The sequence below is a fragment of the Lampris incognitus genome, chromosome 2, assembly GCF_029633865.1.
Source record: "Lampris incognitus isolate fLamInc1 chromosome 2, fLamInc1.hap2, whole genome shotgun sequence".
NCBI lineage: Eukaryota > Metazoa > Chordata > Actinopteri > Lampriformes > Lampridae > Lampris > Lampris incognitus.
Genome location: NC_079212.1, coordinates 43620756 through 43635271, shown reverse-complemented (window position 1 = coordinate 43635271; position 14516 = coordinate 43620756). Strand labels below are relative to the sequence as shown.

Genomic DNA, 14516 nt, shown 5'->3' with positions numbered 1-14516 from the left:
AAAAGAGGATGTGTGAGCCTTGCACGTGCGATACTTGTTGCGATAAACATGTGTGTGTGTGCATAACAGTCAGCAGCAGACAAAGAAAGAGAGAGAATGCGAAACAAAGCAGAAATAACAGCTATCATGTTGAAACCAGAGCATGTGCCTCGTGTGGCACTCCTCACGCGTACACAGTGAAAGCAATTTTTAGGGTTCGAGCTAGGTTCAAGGTACGACAGACGTTCATTTTTACCTGTGACAGAAGCCAGAGCATGTGCCTCGTGTGGCACTCCTCACGCGTACACAGTGAAAGCAATTTTTAGGGTTCGAGCTAGGTTCAAGGTACGACAGACGTTCATTTTTACCTGTGACAGAAGCCAGTCCACCAATTTGCTGGCAGGCACCACCGATTTGAAGGTTTTCAGGTGGTGGTCTCGGTCCCTTGAAGGGAACAAAGAAGGGTTAGCAAAACGTTGTGGTTTCAGAGCAGCACATACAGTACATCCAAGCACATTCAGTCGGCGCTTTCACATGCAACATTATGTTTTCGAATCTTTGAGGTTGACAGCATCTGTCCAGGCAATTCTCTATTTCCTAAACACCACCACCGAGGAACCAGAGAGAAGACATCATAAACATGTCACTATTTCTAGTGTTCTCAAAACAGGAAACGCCGTGTCCTAGTTTGGGCCGAAACCTCCGAGTTCACCCTGATATGAATCACTATCGGTGCACCCAGATTTTGTTTTTTACACCCTGATAGTTTTTCAAGCTTTCAGTGAGGCCGCCTCACCAGAAACAATAGGCTTACCTGCAACGGGTGGAAACAGACATAAGAAACAGGAAATGCTCAAGAGGATGTGCGGTTAGCAGTGTGACATGTGATGAGAGGAACACGGCCTTGAAAAAAAAAACAACAGCGTTTGACTCGGATGGCTTTACCATCACACTGCGGTGAGGGACACATGGGCCTCTTCTGCACCACCCACCCATGCTTTACATTTAAACTGGTGATGGAACATTTCAAATCCAAATTGGGTCAAATGAGCAGCATATGGGATTACACATTTTAGAGATAGATAAGTTGGGCACGCGGTTCCACTATCTGGCGAATTGAGCGTTCCCCCGATCCAGAGGAGAGAACAGAGACAAACAAAACGCTACAAAACTCAAAAACATCGAAAATCAAAAGTATTGCAGAGCGGCCAAGACTGACATTTATTGCCTACGTTACGCCAAAGAATAATCGAAAGACTAAGACTGTTAAAGGCTTTTACGATGTCTGGAATTACTGATAGAAACATACAAATTGTACATACCGCATTGCTGTAATTGCTTCCTGTAGTATGCTGCCTCGAGAATGCCACCATTCAAGACCCCTTGAGGGTTTTTAGGCAATTCTCCTTCACATTTTGATTTGGATTTAGATTCAAATAACTTTACCCATCCCAGAAGGGCAATTCAGTTCCCACAGTCCACCCGGACATATACAAGCTCACAGACAAGCGGCAGAGACAAATCAGCACATGGGCAAGAGATGCACACCGCCACCCCCCTGCGGCCCCGCATACAGACTCACACGAGGACCAGGCGAAGGGCAAAAACCCATACAAGTCAAAACAATAGAATAATAAACAAACAAATGAAGCATTCTAAGATGCGTTGCACATCACAGTCAGTGAACATACAGTGCTACAGTCAGTGAACATACAGGCCCACAAGCCAGGTGAAAAACAGACGAGGTATAAATTAACTATTGTGGCCCAAAACAATATAAAGCATTTATTTAAAATGACTAATCTCAGCAGCCTGATCGCAGAAGGAATGAAGGACCTAGAATAGTGATTCGTTTTCCTAGGGGGCGCTTTATAGCTCCGGCCTGAGGGCATTACAGTGAATTCACTGGACAGGACGTGGTCAGATTGGCTAACAATTCCTTTTGTTTTCTGGGCCACATGTTTCTCCCAGAGGGAGCACAAGTCTCTCTGCTGGACTCCGATTATTTTGAAGCGGACTTTAATGATGCTGTTTAGATTATTCCTGTCCCTCACAGTCAATCCTTTAAACCGACAAATGAAGGAAAAAGATAAAAAAGACTTTTAACTTTGTAATTCTTAAATTTTTGAAACTGTAACATTGTAACTGGAAACAAAATTGTAACATTGTAACGTTGTAACTGGAATGTTTCCAATTACAACGTTACAATGTTACAGTTTCATCTAGTAGACGCTTTTATCCAAAGCGATGTACATCTGAGAGGTATTTTTATATTGTATCTTTTTTTTTCATATGCGTGAATAAAAAAATGATAAAGATTGTTGTATCTATCCTGTGTTCAGTGACAGCGTAAAAGCTTCTCTAGCTAAACGTGAGGATTTATAAAGTGACTTTACTTAAAAGATTAAGTATCAGACTTTAAAATTTCACTGTCAATGAAAAGCCTTCTGACATTTCATAATCCCGCTCCGCCAAACCACTTTGACTCTCTTCTGCTGGCAGAGTGAATGGAAAATATGTTTTGTGAAATTTTTGTCTCGAGTCTTCTGCCCTCTTGTTTAATCAATTCGGTGTTGTGTCAAATTACATTGCAGTTCAACGCCATTCGAAGAAATCTTAAATGGATGCACTTAGAAATAAGGCGCCCAGGGGCATCCGGGTGGTGTAGCGGTCTTTTCCGTTGCCTATCAACACGGGGATCACTGGTTCGAATCCCCGTGTTACCTCCGGCTTAGTCAGCATCCCTACAGACACAATTGGCCGTGACTGCGGGTGGGAAGCCGGATGTGGGTATATGTCATGGTCGCTGCACTAGCGCCTCCTCTGGTCGGTCGGGGCGCCTGTTCGGGGAGGAGGGGGAACTGGGGGGGAATAGTGTGATCCTCCCACGTGCTACATCCCTCTGGCGAAACTCCTCACTGTCGGATGAAGAGAAGCGGTTGGCGACTCCACATGTATCGGAGGAGGTATGTGGTAGTCTGCAGCCCCCCCCCCCCCAGATTGGCAGAGGGGGTAGGGGCAGCGACCCGGACAGCCCAGAAGAGTGGGGTAATTGGCCGGGTACAATTGGGGGAGAGAAGGGAGCGAGGGGGGTTTCATAATCCTACTCCGCCAAACTGCTTTGAATCTGTTCTGCTGGCAAAGCGAATGGAAATTATATTTTGTGAAATTTTTGTATGAATCTTCTGGCCTCTTGTTTAATCAATCGGCTGTTGTTTCAAACTACGCTGCAGTTCTACACCTCATGCAGAAATCGTATATGGATGCACTTAGACAGGTGGGGCCCATCTCCATTCTGACCGTTGCAGCTTACGTTTCAGAGAAAGTAGCTTCCTTCCTAGGTGAAACCTTGTACCGGTATGAGGTTACATGTTTGAAATCTCAGGGCAAGGTCTTAGAAAAAGTCATAGAAGCGAGACTACCCTCCTCCACGGTAGGATTAATCTCCTCACCCCTTAATGCTGGTAACTACTTTTCTTTTTTCTTTTAATAATTCTTTTAGGTGTTTTTGCAGGAACGTGAGATGTGGACCATGCCATTCTGCTTGAACTTGAAAGGTGAACTGCAGTCAGAGATGACTGCTCTCAGAGATCAGTCAGAGACACTGCTCTCAGAGATCATCTGTTGGCTGATTTCCTACCCATTATTGTTCTGTATGAGTCATAAAATTAAATGAGAGCCGTGTCGCCTAACCACAAATAAACCAAACAGGACAAAAACAGACGAGAGTTGCCTCATCAAGCTTAATTAAGATGCAGTACAATGCAAATTAACGTTTATTAAAGGCAGTTTACAGATTAATTTAAACCAAAAAAAATTGCTTGGCAGCATTACATAATACTTGGCTGGAAGGGAAGACGGCTTTGCCTTTGTGTGTTAATGGGATTTGTCCTCTGACCAAAAGCTTTTTGTCCACGGCAAATGCAACTTCAGTCAGAGGCCGGGAGATGGAGAGCGATAGAGAAATGAAGGGGGAGGAGGGGGGCATGATGGGGGGGATGGGGAGTAGAGAATGAGTTTGAGTGTTTAACAGCCATGCGTGTGTGTGTGTGTATGTGTGTATGATACTTATTCATATATGAGTGAATCAATAAAAACACACACTGTGCTTCATCACTTATACCAGCCCTCTGAGACAGCAACAGATAATGTGCTAAGCAGGGGTACACAAACACACACACACACACACACACACACACACACACAAAACATTAACATTTTTCATGAGTTCTGGATACAAAAAAAAGTTTATTTTCTTTTAATACTCTTGCTCTTTTGTTTGCTGCTATTATAGGTTATTTGTATTAATTTAACTGTTTCCACACTCTCGGTAAAAGCAGTTTCAAACCAAAATGTCATGCCATATCTGCAGTTCTGCTTGGTCTTATACACAAAAGAAAAAGTCATGGCTGAGCTCAATCAGCTTGTCTTTCTCTATCATGGTTAAGCTGTCTGACATGTCTGAGACAGATGTGTTCGAGAAAGGATCCCCAGTTCTAGTCTTTAGTCAGTTTTAGTGAGGGGTGCAATGATCCATCGATCCGGATTGGCATGTCGATTCAATGATCAATGATCCAATATCGCCCATGCAAAGTGAAAACATCGATCCATATCAGCATCTATAAGATACGCCTAGGATGTGAAAATGTTATAGCCCAATATCTCCAAACCACTGAGCACACAGACAGAACCCTGTAAATCCAGGGGGATGAGGCAGGGATGTCCATGGTCCATGTTCATAATTGAAAGGTCATTCATTGAAATGTCTGGTAGAGCTCAGTGATAAAACTGTCAAATCATATCGTAGTTGCTACTGATTGTGTTAAATGAGCATATGATATCGTCTCTTATATATGGATCGCAGGTCCCTGAATTGAATCGAAATCATATTATGGCAGACTTTATGATATCAGCAAATACTGTATCGCTGTCCCAAAGAATTTAAAAATATCATATCGTGATTAAACTTGTGCTCTGGACAGCCACCAATTTGCCTATAAGGGGAACAGATCTACGGAGGACGCAGTCTCAATTACACTTCATACAGCCCTGTCCCACCTGGAGTGTCCAAACACATATGTCAGGATGCTTTTTATTGACTTCAGCTCCGCTTTTAATATGATAATCCCCCATAAACTGGTACACAAACTCAGCAACCTAGGATTAACCACCTCACTCTGTTCATGGATTATGGACTTCCTCACTCACAGACCACAAAATGTCAGGATAGGTAACCATACATCTTCAACCCTCACCCTGAACACAGGTGTGCCGCAGGGCTGTGTGCTCAGTCCAGCCCTCTTCACCCACGATTGTACCCCCAATCACTCCTCCAACACTATAGTGACGTTTGCTGATGACACCACTATAGTGGGACTAATAACCAACAACGAGGAGACACAGTACAGAGAGGAGGTCCAACATCTGGCTGGGTGGTGTTCAGACAATAACCTGGTCCTGAACACCAGTAAAACAAAAGAGATCGTTGTGGACTTTAGGCGATCCAGGAAGACCACCCCACCCCCACTGCACATAAACGGTGAAGAGGTGCATATTGTGGATAACATCAAATTCCTGGGAATCCACATAACCAAAGAACTCACATGGTCACTAAACACCTCCCACCTGGTGAAGAAAGCACAACAGAGGCTTTTCTTCCTCAGGAAACTTAAACAAGCCGGTCTCCCTTCTCAGTTGCTGGTCAACTTTTACAGAAGCACAACAGAAAGCAACCTCTGTCAGTGTGTCACAGTGTGGTATGCCAGCTGCACAGCAGAGAATAGGAAGGACTTGGCCCAGGTGGTAAAGACAGCACAGAGGATTGTGGGAGCTGTGCTCCTGGACCTGGATGCTGTGTATGCTGGCTGCCTACAGAGGAAAGCCAGCAACATCAACAAGATGCAACACAACCAGGTCACAGTCTGTTTGTTTCCTTGCCATCAGGGAAAAGATACTGCACCATCAAAACCCGGACTAACAGGCTGAGGAACAGCTTCTTCCCCAGAGCTGTCAACAGAGCATTAAGACAAAAGAGGGAGCAAGTTGCATGATTTGATATTAGCCCCTTTTTAGAATCTGCCATTGCCTTTGCTGTCTGTGCAGCGGGAGGGATTCTCCCCAACTGTACTTGGCCAATCGCCCCACTCTTCTGAGCTGTCCCGGTCGCTGCTCCACCCCCCTCTGCCGATCCGGGGAGGGCTGCAGACTACCACACGCCTCCTCCGATACATGTGGAGTTGCCAGCCGCTTGTTTTCACCTGACAGTGAGGAGTTTTGCCAGAGGGACATAGCGCGTGGGAGGATCACGCTATTCTCCCTGGTCCCCTCCCCCCCAAACAGGCGCCCTGACCGACCAGAGGAGGCGCTAGTGCAGCAACCAGGACACATAGCCACATCCGGCTTCCCACACGTAAACGCGGCCAATTGTGTCTGTAGGGACGCCCAACCAAGCGGGAGGTAACACGGGGATTCAAACCAGTGATCCCCGTGTTGGTAGGCAACAGAATAGACCACCATGCCACTCGGACGCTCCTGGACACAGACCTTTGTTTCAAAAAATATCTGAACTTGTAAACCAACCCAAAAACACTTCATTCCCCCAAATCTAATAAGTGAATATAACAAGCTGGTGTCCAACATCAGTCTGCAGTGCAAATGCTACGCCAGTCTTCCGTCTATCAGTTAGCTGTGCTCCAACATCAAGCGACATTTCCATTAATCTCCTGGAAGCAGTGTTGTCAGACGGTTATAAGTGGTATTTTGTGTACATTTTTCACCAGCTCTTCTCCAGGCTAATTTCCCACATGTCCCATAAAAGCTTACAGCAATGCAGACGTACACATCTAAAATCTCAACGGCACATTGACCTTGTCTCTGGCTCCACACACCAACATAAACACCGATGCCAGTTGGTCAAGCAAGAGGCTAATAATCTCGTAGTGTGACAACACAAAACCAAAAACTCGAGCTGACATGATTCAAAGACCAGCACCACACAGGACGAAAGAGAAAACAACAAAACGCAGAACTTTCAGCTACTTCTTACAACCATCCCAGTGTAATCTGGCTTGGTAAACACGACGCTAACGCTCTAAGGTTGTTAAAAAATTTACGAAGACATCTATGCATGTCAGCATCAACACAAAGGCCCGTAAACCTCCAGACTTTTAAGCACAAATCCGACTGAAGTAGGGGGCTGAGAAAGACAGAAAGAGAGAAAGTGAGAAAGATAGAAAGAAGAAGGCGCAAAAAAGACGGATGGCGTATTTTAGCAACGGGCTAGAAAAACTGTACATTGTATACTTTTGAGACCCAGTTAATTCATCTCAATTCCCAAATTCACATTCCGCTAACCCAAGACAATGTGTGACACCATCACAGGCCAGAGGACCAGCAGCCAGTAGGTGACACTTCCCTGTCGGCCTGCAGTCGGCCAGTATGAATTGCACCTGTGTGCTGGTTGGTCTGTGATTATGTGCACCTGTGATGGGACTACTTTTTTTTTATTTCCCCCCTTTTTCTCCCCAATTGTATCAAGCTAATTACCCCAAGTCGCTGCTCCACCCCCCCCTCCGCTGATCCAGGGAGCGCCCCGACCGACCAGAGGAGGCACTAGAGTGACCGGGACAAATAGCCACATCCGACTCCCCACCCGCGGACACGGCCAATTGTTCTCTGTAGAGGATGCCCGACCGAGCGGAGGTAACACGGGGATTCGATCCGGTGATCCCCGTGTTGGTAGGCAATGGAATAGACCACTATGCCATCCAGACGCCCCTGCTGGGGACTATTTAATGGGTTGTTTTACAGACAATCTCCGTCGAGTCTCAGAGAGGCTTTACGTCGGTCTGTGGGAGCTCTTGCGTCCTGTACCCTCATCTGCGTCCTCTGTTGGCGTTTTCCCACTGGCCAAAAAACCCGCTAACATCCACCTTTGGCCAAAGGTGGATGTTAGAAAGGTGCGAGACAGTGTTTTGCTTAGTTTTGTATTTTATGTTTATTCTAGTTTGCATTATTGCCTGCCCTGCTTGGCAGTAGTCTTTTGTTATTGGTTGTTTTGCAGAAGTCCAGTAAAAGAGACTTTGTACTGTACCAACTGCCTCTGCCTCTTCTCTGCAACTGGGTCCGAATACACAGCGTTACAATGTGGGGAATAAGGTACGTGTGCAGAGCAACAACTGACTCTCCTTAAACTCGGGATGCTTCCTTGCACACCGTCAGCTATTAAAACGAGGTAACTTCAGCCCGAATCCTAAAATATGAACCTGTAGTCCCATATATTATAAGAAAGAAAGGGGGAGGGGGGCAGGATAGATTCCAGACTAGAAACCTACGCAGTCCTGTCAAGAGGAAAAGGCTATTGTTTGCTCATTCACAGAAAATGGGTGGCGTGGGCCAAATATGAACCCCTCATGAATATGCATAGGCATGCACCTGGAGCATGGGGAGCGTGGCGAGGAGAGGAGAAGGGGGGCGGGTACTTACTTGATGACGGGCGTGTGGAGGCTGTGCAGGCGGCAATACAGTCTGACGCCCTTAGGAAAAACAAAGAGAGCAAGGGTTTTGAGTCAGTGAGAATAATAGCTGGTAATCCGTGCATCTTGGCTTTACAAGACAGAGCATGGCCTCAGCACTGACAGTTTTAGCGATAGACGGCAAAAAAAATCCTTACCCCTGGCTATCGCTCACTGGAATAAAACATAACCTCAGGGAGCCACTAAGAAGGTTTTGTGTTTCCACATATACGCAGCTTTTGGAGTGAACTTATAATAAACTCATTAACATGCATGTGTACATAACAGCCTAAAGAAAAAGGAGGGATTGATCAAGTCACGATAACATAATGCCATGTTCTTTCTTGTATTCAGTTTCAAAGTGTTTCCCCTCTAACCGAGCTACATTGTGGCAATACATAAGAATTATAACAATAACCACAGCAAGAAAATCCAGCCATATAATTAGTAGTTCATTGTGTAGCCTGCCGCCCAATGACTGCTGGGATAGGCTCCAGCATCCCGCAACCCGAATTCAGAGAAGCGGCTTGGATAATGGAAGTGTAGTATATGCCGTTATTTCTATTATGGCTATTGTTATTGTTCATATGGATTGCCACAACATCCCAATCCTTTGTTGAGTGCACATGGTTTATAAGAAGGCACTATCACTGTCACGCTCTTCTTCGTTGTTTCCCCATCTAGAAGGTCCAGACCAGCATAGGTTACCTTAGACATGATGTCTTCCATCTCACTGCGGGCCTTGTAGGTGCCGTCATCGTAGCGGAAGCGGTATAACACCTGCTCATTCTTGAACTGGTGCTTGTCTGACACTGTAAAGTCACCGGAGGGAAAACCATCAACCCAGGTGCCTCAAGTTATATCAACATTTAAAGGTGCAATCCGTAACGGCACGCGCCGCCATGGCTATGTGGAGCACAGCGACAACACACGTGCACTACTGACATCAAGAAACATGACATATTGTGAATTTGTTTGAGAAATGGAGAAATGGAAAGCCTCAAAAGGAAGTGACGCACCATTGGCCGGTTTTCTCATTTGCAAGTAACCTCAACGTTTACGAAGTCTGACAAAAGCAACGGCAGAAGTGGGGCAGGAGAGCCACTGTGTGTATGGACTGCAGATTATACCTTTAAGAATTCCTCTTTTACCTCAATAAAGAGGACAAGCACTGAAAAAGTACATAAATAAATAAATAAATAATAATACATTTTACTTGTGTATGAGTCTGTACGCAACTTGGTAAATAGGCAAGTGTGCCAACTGAGGTCCTTTTCCGTAATCAATTTCTTATCCAACAAATTCATTCACCCACTACTGAAAATGACCAGGATCACACAGATACCTGGCTGTGACCTGCCAACAGTCTTCTTCTTCTTCTTCTTTCAGATTTTTCCCTGTTTTTCAGGGGTCGCCACAGCGGATTTTACAGTTTCCATCAGGACCCGATGAGGTCACAGCACCAATGGCAGCCATTGTTAATGCGGGCCTTGGGGCGTCTGAGTAGCGTGGTAGTCTATTCCGTTGCCTACCAACACAGGGAATGCCAGTTCGAATCCCCGTGTTACCTGCGGCTTGGTCGGGTGTCTCTACAGACACAATTGGCCGTGTCTGCGGGTGGGAAGCCGGATGTGGGTAAGTATTCTGGTCGCTGCAATAGCACCTCCTCTGGTCGGTTGGGGCACCTGTGCGGGGGGGGGGGACTGGGGGGAATAGCTTGATCCTCCCATGTGCTACGTCCCCCTGGTGAAACTCCTCACTGGCAGGTGAAAAGAAGCAGCTGGCGACTCCAAATGTATTGGAGGAGGCATGTGGTAGTCTGCAGCCCTCCTCGGATCGGCAGAGGGGGTGGAGCAGCAACCGGGACGGCTTGGAAAAAAGGGTAATTGGCCAAGTACAACGGGGGAGTAAAAAAAACTGATCCGGTATGGTCTTGTCAATCCACATACTGATTTGGCAAAATGTTACATCAGACGCCCTTCCTGACACAACCACTAACCCTACGGACGACGACACAGGTAAAGCGCTGGACGCCATCCCAGTATTTATGAACTTTATTCAAGGACAGTATTCATGTGACCTGCCAACAGTATTACGTACAAAACAGAGGCACTTGAGCGCCAACACAATAAGCTGGCAGGGGCTGAAACAAGCTGCCGGCTCTCTGAGTCTAGACGTATACATTCTCATAAAAAAAACACTGGAATGCACAAGAGAACCAACAGCTGTAAAGATGTCAGTTGTGGGTTTACAGTATATCAAGTGATTATACTAAATTATAAGGAAGAAAAAGCTGTCAAAATTGCAAAACATCGAAGTGTGAACTGTTGGCATGTCAACGACTCAAACTCACTGCTGCCTGCATGGGAACTGAGCCCGGGTTTGTGCCGTGTTTCTGTCTTGCCACCCACGTCCAGAGGCAGGACCGAGTCATCGTTTTCCAAGTCCTGAGTCCTAAACTTTTGAGTCAAGTCCTAAACAGACCATTCCAACAGACCGATGAAGAGTCGGCTGGCTGCACACTTTTTAAAAGCATTTATTCTCTGGGCTTGGAGACACTTTTCAAGTCAAAGGGCTCAAGTGAAGTCATGAGTCATTGGTGTTAAGGTCAAAGCTGAGTCACAAGTCTTGTTCATCTTTGTCAAGTCTAAAGTCATCCCATTTGTAACTTGAGTCAGACCTAAGTCCAAGTCATGTTACTCTGCCCACTTCAATATTTCTCTTCGTTCTTTTCCCTCACAAAAAAACCCCAAAACACAACAATGTAGTCAGGAAGATGATGCCTTCTTCAAATGAAAGCCACCTTATTTTGCCATTGTATTCTTACAATGTGTTCTCTGCATGTAACCCATCCTATTGTAAAGGAGCAGTGGGCAGCTGCAGCACCCAGGGGCCAACCCACAGCTCTTCTTCCCATTGCCTTGCTCAGGGGCACAGACAGGAGTATTAACCCTAACATGCATGTCTTTTTGATGGTGGGAGGAAACCGGAGCACCCGGAGGAAACCCACGGCTGAGAACGTGCCAAGTCCACACAGAAAGGACCTGGGATGGCCTGGGGTTTCGAACCCAGGACCTTCTTGCTGTCAGGCACCAGTGCTAACCACTGGGCCAACCACGCTGCCCAATGCCAACTGGCCCAGAAATGACAATTTCAAAGCAATGGCTGAGGAGCCGGTTCTAACCAGGACAGGAGTGGACATAAAAATGGTTTCCTAATCTGTCTTCCATCTGTCATCCATATCCCCATTCACTTTCTTCACACCGCTTCAAGTCACTACCGCCTAACAGGTGACAACGATGCTTTTCATCCAGAAGACAGTCATCTGCATCGTCTCACACAGCCTCTTTCCAACCCCACACACCTCTGCATGTTGCCATTGTGTCATTGTCTGTAGTAATAAATAATGTGGCATGAGTAACGTTTCAGGTATTAAGTTGCCAGGTATTGAGAGTGGCGATCATAAATCCCATATGACAGCATACAATTAACACACAGGCAACAGGCCCTGAAGCAACACACTGCCACCCTCCATTTTTCTACACACGTGTGTATATTTCACTTCTAAATGTATAATTCTAGCGGGCGTATCTGCGATTTTTGCATTCGAGGCTTAATCAGAAAAGGGGAAATTATGTTGGAAATATTTCTGAAATTCCCCCCTAGACTGGTGATATCCACCCATGGAGCGAGAGACGCGAGCTGTAATACATGAGCATGGAAAATCAGAAAGGCAATTCACAAAACAAATGAGTCAAAAGAGTGATGGTGGAGGAGTGACAATGAACAGATAGACAGGAGGAGGTGTAAAAAAGTTTTTTTTTTCTTTTTCTTATCTCACCGTGGTGAATGATGCCGTTCTCCAGCAGGGCCTGCCCCAGGTTCACCCCCTCATCCGGTTTGCTGATCTCTCCGCTCTCTATCAGCCATGACACAAACTCGCTGTGGAGAGAGCATGCAGACGTACATGTTGAGGCCTCATCTCTCAAACTCTGACTCAACGCTTCGAAATAGGTCATGTTCCGGAGGGACCTTCACGTGATAAGGGCATGTTTCAGTGAGCGAGGGCCCGAGGGCAAGACACAGTCAGTGTGTTTACATGTTCAAAATGTGATTTACATCAGATTAAGGCAATATTTGGATTGTTGTGACTCATGTTAACGCCTGAATTGAACTTTCTTAATCAGATTGAGGTCTGAATCGTGGAAGCGCAATGTCCCTAACAGAGCTGGATTTATCCTCAGTCATTGGATTTACTGTTCTTTGTACACATCTTAATCTGAGGGATTTCTTTTTAAGAATTGGTTGTATGGATACTAAAATCTTACTGGCATCTGACCAGGAAACAATCGAGGTTTGGGCCATCTTTGGATACTGATCCGGTCAGCCAGCATCTCAACAATACAGACTGGTGTTGTCTCCTCTTTTTTTGGGGGGGGGTTCCCCTTTTTTCTCCCCAATTGTACTTGGCCAATTTCCCCACTCTTCTAAACTGTCCCGGTCGCTGCTCCACCCCCTCTGCCGATCCGGGGAGGGCTCTAGACTACCACATGCATCCTCCGATACATGTGGAGTCGCCAGCCGCTTCTTTTCACCTGACAGTGAGGAGTTTCACCAGGGGGACATAGCATGTGGGAGGATCACGCTATTCCTCCCAGTTCTGCCTCCCTCCCTGAACAGGCGCCCCGACCGACCAGAGGAGGCGCTAGTGCAGCGACCAGGACACATACCCACATCTGGCTTCCCACCCGCAGACACGGCTAATTGTGTCTGTGGGGACGCCCGACCAAGCCGGAGATAACATGGCGATTCGAACCGGCTATCCCCGTGTTGGTAGGCAACGGAATAGACCGCCATGCCACCCGGACGCCCTGTCTCCTCTTTTTTTTGAGCGGCAGTTAACAACCACATTTCTGGACCGAGACTGAAACAACATTTCTGCTCAATAAAATGAAGAATCAAAGAAAAAAACAGGAGACATTTTCTTAAAAGCTTTGAACCCAGTGCTGCAAGCGGGTCACATGCAACACGACTTCCAACGGACTATCCGACGAGTCTGGAAAACTCAGGATGACTGAAGAGAACGTTTTCTGTAAACACATGTAGACATCTTAATCGAACTATCGCCTTAAGTTGATTATTCCCCTTTATCAGATTACTGACTGCAGGGAGACACAGTCAGCGTCTCACTTTGGACCAAAACTGAACAAATTAAACCACATCTGCAGAGAAGCACTGGGCTTCACAATGAGGTAACACAAACTGACCGTACCAACATACAAGGTGACACGTGAATATCACTCGTGTAGCACGGAGATGACATGCGGCTTCTAAAAATAAAGAATAACCTCCATCTCCTCTTCCTCCCTCCCTGCTCACTTCAAGTTAATCCTCGTGTTTTGCTACCGACTGCAAATACCTCTTAAACATATTACGGCAGTCATCATCCACGGCCAGCACTTCCCCTCGACTCCCCTCTTCTCACACCCAGCATGCACTGGGCAAATGTTTGAAGGAGAAAATTACATTCTCCTCCGCTCATCCTGTCACGCCGCCAAGCAAAATCAATTCCCCAGGGAATGATGAACACTGACTAAATGTGTGTGTGTGCGTGCACGTGCACGAGAAATCATAACATGTAGCCGGTTTAAAATTATGGCTCCTGTTTCCACATACACTACCGTTCAAAAGTTTGGGATCACCCAAACAATTTCGTGTTTTCCATGAAAAGTCACACTTATTCACCACCATATGTTGTGAAATGAATAGAAAATAGAGTCAAGACATTGACAAGGTTAGAAATAATCATTTGTATTTGAAATAAGATTTTTTTTACATCAAACTTTGCTTTCGTCAAAGAATCCTCCATTTGCAGCAATTACAGCATTGCAGACCTTTGGCATTCTAGCTGTTAATTTGTTGAGGTAATCTGGAGAAATTGCACCCCACGCTTCCAGAAGCAGCTCCCACAAGTTGGATTGGTTGGATGGGCACTTCTTTGAGCAGATTGAGTTTCTGGAGCAT

General features: G+C 45.9%; 1 protein-coding gene across 1 annotated transcript in view; it reads right to left on the bottom strand.

Moving 5' to 3' along the window:
- The window catches only part of prex1 (phosphatidylinositol-3,4,5-trisphosphate-dependent Rac exchange factor 1), a 147214-nt gene that overhangs the window by 43953 nt on the left and 88745 nt on the right, over positions 1-14516 (bottom strand). Inside the window, exons 11-14 of the mRNA XM_056273226.1 lie at positions 12334-12434; positions 9201-9304; positions 8464-8513; positions 348-423 (exon numbers count right to left, since the gene is read on the bottom strand). Coding sequence (XP_056129201.1) covers positions 348-423; positions 8464-8513; positions 9201-9304; positions 12334-12434 — 331 coding nt within the window. The remainder of the gene's footprint in view (positions 1-347; positions 424-8463; positions 8514-9200; positions 9305-12333; positions 12435-14516) is intronic.